A 12,703-nucleotide genomic window follows, 5' to 3' on the forward strand; every position below is an offset into this window, starting at 1 on the left:
ATATCGAAAAACATCGTTTGTAATGCTTAGCTATATCGTCGACTGATCAAAGAACAGGTTTAAATCGTTTTTATAACAAAACACATTGCTAACAAGCGACAGAAGTATCAATGAGTATGTTATTGAGAATTTCAGGGTTCATACAGGTGCAAAATTCTTTAAAATAATCCTTCTAATGTACATTTCCATAAGGTACTATTTCTGTGTGATAAAAAAATTTAATGTCTCATGCCGTTACTCCTCCTGAACCCCCCCCCCCCCCAAGATACAGCTGATTTAATAAACTTTATTTAAAAAAGCTTGAATGACCATTAATTTTCTCCTATATAAAGACAACCGATACCATCTTTGCCATTTTCTCTGAATGTTTATATCCAAGTGATGAAAAAAGATATCTGATGATGAAATTTTCTGATTTTTTTTTTTCGAAATGATATTGTTTGAAACAAGATCTATAAAAGTATCAAAATTCAATTTCCAATCGCATTGAAGAATACGAATATTAAAAGAACTTTCAGTGGTAAATGGGTGTTTCAAATTTTATCTATATTTTACAAATTGACAGTTCTTTGAGTTTCTGTAATACTTTTCCTCAAGTACAGTATGTGCATTGTTTGAGTAGGCAAACTGTGAAAAAAGCCAAACTTTCTTTTTCAGAAAAACCTGTTTCTGAATCAATTCTCTAAAGAACTTCAATGTGTCAGAAATCAACAAAAAGCATTTTTTTTTAAAAGTTATCTCTTATCAGGGTATCTATAAATTATGCATAATTGCATTAAAAAATGAAAACAGTAACCGTTTAAGTGTATTAAATAATAGTTCATAAAAAACCATTGACAGTGTGATTTAGTTAAACCTTTATTAAACTATTATGAGAAATTGGCTACAACATTATTACGACGAAAAATGCAATTGACAATGCAACTGAAAAAGTTACGTTTGTTTTATACATAGTCTTAAATTATTATAATAGATAGATTCATCTGATTTTGATGAATAAAATATGTTTAGACAATATGATTCATCTGATTTTGATGAATAAAATATGCTTAGACAATAACGAAGCATATTCTAGTTTTTCCATCATGAGAGAAACGGAAGTTAAATATTACAAATTCTGTTATCCTAATATAACCTCGATCGTGAGATGCGTATTTACACCTTTGCAGAGTGATTATTCGGGCCGACACTTGAAACTTATTAAAATATTTTACTGTCTCGGAAATCAAAAGGCAACAATGTGAAAGGATACAACTGCATTCACGGGCAAGGGTAACGATTTGTCATTAAAGAGGCTGGGTTGTAAACAATTACCATCGGATGTCTAAAATTTTAAGAAATGGTAAGTTTAACTATAAACTAATATCTAATAAAGAAAAAGTCCAGAATTTTTCTTTTAAATTTAGGTATTTTCCAATATTTTTGTACAGCGCTCTTCTTCTAAGGACACGAATACAGTCTAAAATTGGCCACAGCCATCGGGCTTTCTTTTAAAGTATTTGCAAGACTCGCCGCGAGTTTCAATTATGGAGTTCTGCAATATATCATCATATTTATTCTAATCGTGAAAAATAGAACTTATGAACATTTATTCATAAAGAACGGTTTATCTTTCAAGGAAACAAGAATTTGATTAAATACTTTAGTTAAACGAGTAATGTGTCTCAGCATTGCATTATCATCTGACATTAATGTCCTTCCTGTTGATTATTTTAATTTGTTAATCATTAAAGACATTAACCCAAAATATATTTACATCTACCAAGTATTATTTCCTCTTTTTCTTACGGAAACTTATAGTTGATTCATAGCTCTATAGAAACAGCCAGACTGAAATCTATACGCCCCATTTATCAATTGGTCGAAATTTACAGCGGCTGAAAATGGCAAGACTGAAATTGGCAAGCCCTTTTAATCGATTGGTCGAAGCCTACAGCGAGCTAAGAAAAATCACGGACTGTGTGAAATAATCATGATGACGTCAGACTCAAAGTCTCTCAGGAGACGATTTGTCTGTTTCTTTTAGCTAACGTACTTATGTACGTTAACAGTAATTTTGTCAATTTTACTAACTTTTCATAATCAATTCATCAATAAGTTAAAAGAAATATGTTAATATAAACAATAAAATGCTTTCTTTGATGAGTCATGCAGGTTATGAAGGTAGCGATCATTGCAGAAAAAAATTACATATGTATTTTTTCTGCAATGTCGCTACCTTCATATTCCGAATGAATCCCAAAGGAAAACATTTTATTGTTTAAAGGAGCATGGTCACGATTTTGATCAAAAATTATCTTTCCAATTTTGATATTTACAATGCTTCAGAAAGGCATTTTTAATAGGCAGCCAAATTTTGAGCGTCATTCGTTGAGTTATAAGCAAGTTACAGAGCTTGCAATTCTTTGCTGTAACTCGCTTATGACTCATCAAATGACACTCAAATTTTGGTTGCCTATTAAAAATGTCTTACTGAAGCATTGTAAACATTAAAATCGAAAAAAATAATTTTTGACCAAAATCGTGACCATGCCCCTTTAAATATACGATGTTAATACAGCTGCCTACAATTCCTGGGGTCAGACATCTTCCTCCAGTCACAAATTATTTGTTGCAAGGGTGAGATTTTTAAAAGCATATTTTATTAGATATATATGTATTACATGTTTATACAAACCATTGGAAAAAAAAATGAGAAAATATAAATGTCAATAAGTTTGATGCGTACTTAAATGTTCACCTATGAGACTATACACCAAGGCAAAATATTTGCGGAATAAATGCCCGAGCATAACTAGCCTTCTACATGAATATCACATTTTTTTCATATATTTTAAAAATTATAAAGCAAAGTACTCATCTATAATTTACATTTATAACTCTAGTACGCTGTGTTTCATGATTGGAACACACGTAGTTTCTATACAGAGAAATATCCCGTAGATTCCAACAACTAGGAGATTCGTACAGATCATTTAGCGTTTGATCAACCTCACGTTGAACGTTTCCGGCATATTTGTAATGCCCAGGGTCCCTTCCAGTGAGGGGAGGCGCTTTGGGTCCTCTGGCTCCACGTCAAACCGTTGCAGAAGTCTGGTCAAAAACAGATAGAGTTCCATTTTTGCCAAGGGTTCCCCGGGACACATTCTTCGTCCTATTTAAGAAAAAAAATTACTCGTGTTTTTTTTGGACATTATTGTCAATACTTGTTAATTTGTTGCCATCTGTTGTCAACGTTTCTCAATTTCTTCATGTTTTTGTCAAAACATTACCTGTAAAAAGTTAACACAAAAAGCAATTCATGTACCTGTTGAGAAAGGAATCATTTTATCCTTCTGCTCTCCCCCAAATTGACCATCTGCGTCAATGAATCTTTCTGGGTTGAATTTCAGCGGTTCGGGGAAAATTGCAGGATCAGATAATACTGAATCAATCATGAAAAACATGATGGCGTTCTTCGGGAAGAGGTAACCCTGGTACCAAAAGTCTTCCTTTGTTGTGTGCGGAAGATTCAGAGGAAGAATGTTGCCCAAACGTTGGACTTCCAGTAAAAAGGCGTCCACCATTGGTAGCCTATCCTTAATCTCCATGGTGGGCTTGTCTCCACCTAGAACAGTATCAATTTCCGTCTGGAGTTTTTGTTTGATCTCTGGATGATGCATCAAATACAGGAGAGCCCATCTCAGTGTTAAAGAGGTGGTCTCAGTTCCGGCAGCGAAGAAATCTCTGACTGATCCGGCTAGTTGTTCGTCTACAATAAGGAATCGGGTTTTTGGAGAAGATGTACGTGTACCAACATTATATCATTTAACATATGTAGGTTTTAATTTAAAACGGTGTACTTTATCGTATCATCGTGGTTAACATATAATTTTACATAATGAAATCATGGCCAGTTGGGTTTCCTACAATTCTTATGGTGAGGGTTTATAAACATGTACCTGATTCTCAGCATTTTTCGATAACTCTATAATATCAGGAGGTACATGTAGTTGTTCATACCCAATTTTTTTTTTAAGTTTGAAAAGATCAATTAATTTTAAATTGTTTACATTATTAAGTTCACATCTAAGTCTTCAGCTCGGTGTTATTACATAGACCACATCATGATTATGATTTATGATTATTTTGGGTTCGAGTCTCCGATGCACCAGTAGAGGGATTTGTACAAATTTTCAATTTTTATACATTTTCAACTATATTTCAGCTGGGCAAATAAGCCATAACTTTGTCATAAGCTTGGATACCACGGTACAATTTCTTTTTATTTGATTTGAATGAAAAATAACTAATTTAGAATGATAATACAAAGGATTAAGGACCGGAGTACCCTGAATGAAATGATAATCTTACCTGTGAACGTCGTGTTGACCTCGGTCGTCCTTTGCTTTTGTTCTAGGAGATAAGCATCGATGTAGTCTCTGATATTGTTCTCGTCGAACGTTTCCCGGTGTTCCTCGGCTCTCTCACCCACAAACTCAGCCAGGGCTTTTATTGTGGGTTTTGCCTTAGTGAAATTAAAGATACTGAATCGACTCAAGCTTGGGAAGATGAACGCCGGCGAAGAGAAATTAACGACAGTCAGCAGAGTGTTCAGTAGCTTCATCAGACGGTGGAATTTGGCGTCCTCGTATTCGAATCGTTTTCCAAACAGCAGAGAACAAATGACGTTGGACACACTAATTTTGAGCTGGTAGTGGATGTTGAATGGCTTTCCTTCGTATTTCTCAAATTCATCCATTAGACAATCCACTTCCTCTATGACTTGGCTCTGTAGGCAGCGCTTTCCAAACCCAAATTTCCTCAAAGTCGTCAAAGCGAACGTCCTCTGTTCCTTCCACCAGGCCCCGGACGCCCAAGCCAAACCTGTAGGTGTGAGACTTGTCGTTAAAAAATAGTCATAAAACTGTTCAATAGTATTTGGTTTGTTTTGCATTGGGAGCATTGTAATTGGGGTTTCTTTTTTTAGGGGGGGTATTGAATTTAATGTTTATTTTTGTAAGTTCCCTGCACTTGGCCTTTTGGCTATTTCAAATATTGTAAAATTTTTAAATATGATATTTCGATACATCTTTATGAGAGATGTTTTAATATATCACACAAGACATGTCAATTTTGTAAATAAATCACATGTTTCCTGTTATCTAATAGTATTATCTATGTAGTTGTTAATTTAAATAAAAAATGAATGTCTAATTTAAAAATGACGCTTCATTTACCCCGCCCCCTCCAAAACTGCGGAGAAGATTCAACTTTATGCACGCACTGTAATAAATCATTTGTTTACATATGTATTTTGCAGTGAGATCCTAGTTATGGACATGCAACAATTCTAGGGAATCAGAAGAGCTCGGAATAGTTTTCTTCTTTTTTTGCAATATTAAATAAGATATAAAATTTTAAAAATAAACATGATACAAAAAATGTGCATGCAATTTCATTGAAAATTTGTACCTTTTCTTTTGGCGATGACTTCGGATGGATACACTCTTGGTCTCTCGGAGAACATGTCCCCATGCTTGACCAGAAGCTGGCGTATGTTGTCAAAGCCACTGATGAAAATGACGGGTCTGTTGAAAATCATTAACGAGTAGAAATCGCCGTAAATCTTTCGGAATTTCCTGTGCGCTTGTGTGGCCTCCGATGGCCTGAAGAGTCCGATGTTCCCGATGATGGGGAAACATGTCGGACCGGCGGGCAGTCCCTTGGGCCGTCCTGTCAGGGCCCAAATCAGACAAAGCAACACAACAACAATGGCCACCGTCACCCACATACTGCAGTCGACAGAGTAACCTTCGTTACCGAATGCAGCTGTATTTATGCACTGAGCCGACGGCCTGAGATTTTGCGGAGATCACTGTACTAGATAGCAATTACTCTTTTTTCTATAACATGATAACATCTCTTTTGCAATAACTTCAAAGACGGCCGCCTCTAATATAGAGATTCTTTACAATTTTCCGTTACATTTCTTCAACTCGTCTTGTGGTTATTGTTAAAGCTGACATGAATTCATAAAAGCATTTGATCGCCATATTAGTTTCGATCGCTCCTCAACTGGCACTGGGGTATATATACCGGTTGAGAAAGTTACGGTCGGTTGCTTTCCGATCGAGGCATTCAGGCTGCACGGACTTCTAAATGCATGAACTACATATTGTAATAAAATGTTTATAGTAAAGAATAAAGAAAACAACAGTCAATGAAATACAAAATATATTTATTCTTTGAAAGGATTTCTCAGGTTTACTTTATTATTTTGCACAGACAGTGCTGCTTTACTTCGCATGCACATCGAACACGTGTGTCGTTCATACAGAGTGAATAACGTCTGCATCTTTTTGAAAACCCCGGTGGCACTACATCCAACACAGTAGATAAATGATTATCACAGTAAATCCAAGAAAGTAACAAAGTAACAACCTTTCCATCCGTTCCTATAAAAACGCTCCGTTTCTAAAATCCATGCGATCAATGACATTGCTCGATCTGCCACAGTGTGGTTTGCGCATGTGCGATGTTATAGTATACCTAGGAAACCTGTCCACAATTATCGAGGAATTTATAAGTTTCTGCGCCTGTTTCGTCTTTAATTGGATATATCTTGCCAGTGCAGTGGTTGTCATTTTATTTTTCTTCAAAACACGTTTCTACACGTCTTTTCGCCCAAGGTAACGTGTTCGGGTGTACGAAATTCCTGAATGCGGTGAAGCATGAATAGTGCTCTCAGCCTTATATAGGGGGTGTGTAGCGATGAGCAGAACAATAGAAATCGACAACTAATATGGCGGTAGTCGGAGATAAAAGGGAAATAATGCGTATTTATGAATTCATGTCAGCTTTAAGCTAAGCACTTGTCCTTCGTGCCTGGCTGATTTCATTTGACCTCAAGAACTCCTCGTAGACAGCTTATTACAACAAAAAATATTTTGATTCATTAAATGGACTTAATACATATAGAAATAAGAAAAGTACATAGCACAGATATTTGACATAAAAAGTTCATTTATCTTTTGATTCATTCACCTTATAGTGTATTCAAGTAAATTTCGTAGATAATTTATAAAAGATAAAAGACCAGCTTATTTTATGCTGCGCTGGGGAGGGGATGTGAAAGTTAAGACGGTTTTGACCTACTAGTAAGTTGAAGTTCAGATTTCATTATATGTATTCAACTTGATTTGTAAGGTAACACTGCGTGACAGTGTCTTTCAGCAGAATACGGTGCCGATCGATTACATCCTTCTTTTGTATACGTTTTATTTCGGGCTTCGTCCTTGACTGCCTGTACTTATTCCATCTTAAAGTGCTCTCCCTTTCCTGGCTCAGTTGGTCATAATGAAACGCCGCAAAAAAGCATGCCACATATCACTGGCACCACTTACTTTAATTCAAAAATGATATATCAACATTAATCAATTACCATTCTAATTTCAGTTCAATTCTTTAATCACTCAAGACCTCAAGTACACTGGTATGGAATGGGCCACAAGTACAGTAGTAGTAATCAAGATAGAAAATATGAATAGTACAATAGAGTAGGGTGTTTTTAAGACTTTGAAAATTATCTTAATAAATTTTGACAATGTGTTTAGTTTTTCTACATTATAAGTACTCACCAACTCGTTAACATACTCAAAAGTAAATATCTATTAAGAAAATATGCTTTTGCAAACTTGATTTATAACATTATCAAATAGATTTGATTTGAAAAAATTAAATTTAAAATAATTTTAATTGTGTTTCACGACTGAACCAAATGGGCATTCGTTAAAACACAGTAAGTGGTAAATACTGTTTGTTATACGGTAAGATAAAATCATGAGATTTAGGAGCATGGATTTATTTATTTTTAAAAAAGAAGAAATCACAGATGCATGGGTTTTCTAATATTTTATTGTTTATTAAATTGACAACGAAACAGCACGCGCGCGCGCGCGCACACACACACACACACACACACACACACACACACACACACAGGATGCACACAAAAATCAACGACATAGATTTTCGTTCCAATCTTTAACTGTACATTTGCAATGAACGTATAAAGTAAAACAGTAGGTTTTATAGCTGCTATGAATACATGCACAACCATGGCTTTAAAATCCTTTATTTAAAATACTAGTAGTTCAGAGTTTGGATTTTCTGTGAATCTTATCGCCCCTCGGGAATAATATTTTCCCCATTGCCATTGGTTTATTGTGGAATTGATCGACTAGGGAAAGAGCACATTAATTTTTTGTTGATGTTTGACATTGACAACTTTCCATTCTTATTTACAGCTTCAATGTCGGACATTTTGGATCATCAAAGTGATGTCATTGACGTTTGATCAGTCTCACGTTGAAGGCCTCTGGAGTGTTGGTGACAGCTAGTGTACCCTCTAGAGATGGTAAACATTTCAGATCTTCGGGTTCCACTTCAAATCGCTGCAGAACTCTTGTCAAAAACAGGAAGAGTTCCATTTTGGCGAGAGGTTCTCCCAAACACATTCTTCGTCCTGGAAATAAAAAATCATTTCAAAGTTTAAAAAGTCCTAACATATAGAGAAAACGAAATTGCCAGACAATGGATTCAGATTGAATTGCACAATTTACCTGTTGAAAAAGCAATCATTTTTTCTTTCTGCTCGCCTGAGCATTTACCATTTGCGTCTATGAATCTTTCGGGGTTGAATTTCGACGGCTCAGGGAATATCTCGGGATCTGTCAGTACAGAGTCAATCATGAAAAACATAACTGAACCCTTTGCAAACCGGTGACCCTTGTACCAGAAATCCTCTTTCGTTGTGTGCGGAAGATTCAGGGGTAGAATGTTGGCCATGCGTTGAACCTCGAGCAAGAAGGCTTCTACCATTGGTAGCTGGTCTTTGTGGTCCATAGTAGGCAGACCCTGGCCTAAAACACAGTCCACGTCCTTCTGAAGTTTTTGTTTGATCTCAGGATAATGCATCAAATACAGGAGAGCCCATCTCAGTGTTAAAGAGGTGGTCTCCGTTCCAGCTGCGAAGAAATCTCGAACGGTACCAGCCAGTTGTTCATCTTCAATAATATAATTGTAAGGTTAATATGTAAAACGGTCGCTAGTAAAGAAGAGGTTTACATAGTAGATCTGACGATGGAAATCAAACTTTATTTTTTATTTGAGATTTTAATCATGCAAGTAAGTCTATAGCTCACCTGTGAAAGTAGTGTTAATCTCGTCAGTGCGATTCTTCTGTTCCAAGAGATAGGCGTCAATATAGTCCTTGATGTCGTTCTCGTCAAAATCTCGTTTATGTTCTTCTATCATCTCTCCAATGAACTCTGCCAATGCTTTCAGAGTCGGGTTGGCGTCTTCAAAATGAAAGATTTTAAACTGACTGATCTCGGGAAAGATGAACGCTGGCGACGAAAAGTTGAGGACCGCGAGTAATTTGTTCAGCAGGTCCATCAACTGTTTGAACTTTGCGTCCTTGTACCCAAACCTTTTGCCGAATATGAGGGAACAGATGACGTTTGACACGCTCGTTTTCAGCTGGCTGTGAACGTTAAATGCTTTCCCGTCATACTTTTCGAATTCGTCCATCAGACAGTCTACTTCCTCCATGATTTGATTTTGCAAACAGCGTCTTCCGAACCCGAATTTCCTCATGGTCGTCAGTGCAAACGTTCTTTGTTCTTTCCACCAGGATCCAGATGACCAAGCCAGACCTGGAAATGGATGTAATTCGCCGTATATACATGCTATGTACATTAAACAACACATTATGCAATGAAACGGTTATTACATGTAGTTATGTCCTCTTTTAGAAACGCATGTACAAGTACATTAAATTCTTAAATCATATCAAAATACCTGATATTTATATACTTTAGTTAATGTTTATGCAATTATTGTCGAACTAACTAAAAAAGCTCAGATATCTTTATAATAAATAATCAAAACAAAAGATGCAACAATCATTAATGGAATTTGCTTGCCATCCATTATTTTATTTATTCATATGCCTTTAATTATTTTGATTCAGTATCTCCGAAATTTAAACTACGTTGATAATTAAGCATACAGAGGGGGCACATTTTAATTTATTATTAATACCAATACAATCAATCAATAATACTATTACAGCAATGGTACCAATCTATATGATAAGCGGAACATTAGAACAATTTTTACCTTTTCTTTTGGCGATGATTTCCGATGTATACACACGCGGTCTCTCTGAGAACACCTCGCCGTGCTTGACCAGAATTTCCCGGATGTGCTGAAACCCGCTGATGAAGATGACAGGTTTGTGGAAGATCATCAATGTGTAGAAATCTCCATATTGTTTTCTGAGTTTTCTGTGCGCCTGGGTAGCTTCTGATGGTTTGAAAAGTCCAACATTCCCGATGACGGGGTAACATGTCGGTCCTGGAGGCAATCCTTTGGGTCGTCCGGTCAACCTCCAAATCAAAGCAACCAGTACAACCACAATGGCTACTGTTATCCACATAGTTATGAAGTAGGATGACTGTGAATGTCACCTAAAAACTGTCTACTAGGTCCTAAGTATACAACTGTTACTAAGGAACTGTCCAGCAAATAGCCGCCGTGGTATGTGCGGACTCGCTCTATATATACCACTGTCTTACGACACATGTACAAGTATGTCGCTACGTCATCAATGATACAGTCAGAACCTGGACATGTTCCATTCTACATACTGACCCTCTATGCTTTGACAGAATCGTTACAGTTCCTCAACTTTGTTTTGGACAGCAGCGATGTTTATCACTGCATGGTCTGTCCCACGGGCACCTGTCGTCCGTTGGCCGCCCTCTACTGGCCAATATAAGTCTCCAAATGATTGTTCCCCGATGGTCATTTTTATTGTAATCGCAGGGAATTGAATTCATTTGAACTCATCAATTGTCCAAAGCAACTTATATTTCTCTCCAGAGGCAACAGATTTTACACTGTTTTGAAAATGAATTTACTTTTTATGTACTTAAGTATATACAGGGTTTAGACTTTACGAAAACATTTTTTTATTCATTAAACAAAACACATTTTCTGTTAGACGATATTTGTATTGCTTCTTTGGATTTGCTTCAGATATGATGATTGAGCAGTTTTTTTTAACTCATCCCTCCCGCTGATAAAAACCCTTAAACAAAGTAAAACTTTAGTGTGTTTGACGTTATTTTTCATAAATCAACGGTTAGATACATATGTACATGCTATATATACTGTGTGCAAAACATCCGTATGACTCTTATAAATACATGTACATTGACCTTACACATTTATATGTATACACACACGTACATAAACACGTACATAAACTAGTAATTACATTGAGTGACCAGGTTCTTAATCAACTGGACCTGGTTTCTTCTAAACTTTTCTTCTTCTTCTTCTTTTTTTTTTTTTTTTTTACCATTTTTGACTTGTGGAAGCAAAGACACAATGAGTGAACATGAAAATTATAGAACTGCATAGTGTATTCCCTTCAATTTTTTTTTAACTTTATATATTTTAGTTTTTTGAATCGTCTTAATACTAGTTGTTTTCTTCTTTTGATCAGTGTGTAAACTACAGACTACAAAAACAAATTCATTAAAGTTGTGATTGTTTTATCAACGGTGAATTTACAATGGCACTGTTTGAAAAACTATTTTGCTCGAAGGTATATATAGTAGAAAAACTATCTACCAGTATAAGGCCTATTAATTTTTTTCAAATGACCAACATAAGGGTGTAAGATCCTAAAGAAATTACAAAACGTGTCAAAAATACATTGTTATATCACTTTGTATCCGGAAAAATACAAACTAACTCTCTCTCTCTCTCTCTCTCTCTCTCTCATTCAGAAATTCAAAGGGGAGGCGGAGTGCTACCTTGTAAGTTTTTGACTGGCTAATATCTATTGTCTTTATTAAGCTATACACACTTTGTCTTTTGATTTATTTGCCTGCATATCTACTGCCATAATTAAAACCATTAATATAATGTGTGCATGTATCTGCTGGCCTTTGATACTTTTGTGTTCAGTATATTAACCATCACTTTGGGTTCTTATTTATTATGTAGGAAAGTTAATAACCTGGGCTCAATCTTTTTTTCACACCAGCAAAAAATTAAAATATGCTCAGATCATATTACATCACCCCTGTAACCACTCTCAAGACCCGCCACGGAACCACCATTTCTAGTGTACACGTAATTATCGGCAGATACCGCTTTAAGCTAGGTGCACTGTCTGATAGTTGTTACCAGTACTTTATATTTGTGTCACTTTCGATGATGGTTCTACTTTTATATATGTTCGTATTCATTAACTTTGTCCAGAATCCAGGCTGTTTTAATCTAGGTTTTGTTATGATCGACTATGCACAACACGTCCTTAACACGCTTATTCTGTATAAGTAGCCAAGATATCCTGGTGTTGTGGTATCTTCTTTTTAAAACATGCAGCACGTTTCACTAGATAATTGAAACGAAAAAGTAATTAATAGATTTTAAGTTTCATGTTTAAATTTGGCATGCGTATTTCTATATATTTCTTTGATACGTTTTTTCCAGGGACGTATGCACCAGCTGTGCACTAATGCTACGTATACGCCTGGTTCTTCTAAATGACTAAATATATTACTTCGATCGAGATTTTATCAAACTGCGAGTGCACGAATTAAGTTATTTTTTCTTACATTGTATGTATACATTTAAAAAA

General features: G+C 35.7%; 1 protein-coding gene across 1 annotated transcript; it reads right to left on the bottom strand.

The window, feature by feature from the left end:
- Positions 1-2,857: 2,857 nt before the first annotated feature.
- LOC105333819 (uncharacterized) lies at positions 2,858-10,589 on the bottom strand. Its single transcript, XM_066068956.1, has 8 exons — positions 10,165-10,589; positions 9,186-9,698; positions 8,604-9,047; positions 8,328-8,506; positions 5,455-5,854; positions 4,354-4,866; positions 3,308-3,751; positions 2,858-3,154 (listed from the first exon to the last, which is right to left on the bottom strand). The coding sequence occupies exons 1-8, from the start codon at positions 10,481-10,483 to the stop codon at positions 2,976-2,978; spliced, it is 2,991 nt and encodes a 996-aa protein (XP_065925028.1). The 5' UTR covers positions 10,484-10,589; the 3' UTR covers positions 2,858-2,975.
- Positions 10,590-12,703: the final 2,114 nt, after the last annotated feature.

The sequence above is a fragment of the Magallana gigas genome, chromosome 8 (genome assembly GCF_963853765.1).
Source record: "Magallana gigas chromosome 8, xbMagGiga1.1, whole genome shotgun sequence".
In the NCBI taxonomy this organism is placed as follows: domain Eukaryota; kingdom Metazoa; phylum Mollusca; class Bivalvia; order Ostreida; family Ostreidae; genus Magallana; species Magallana gigas.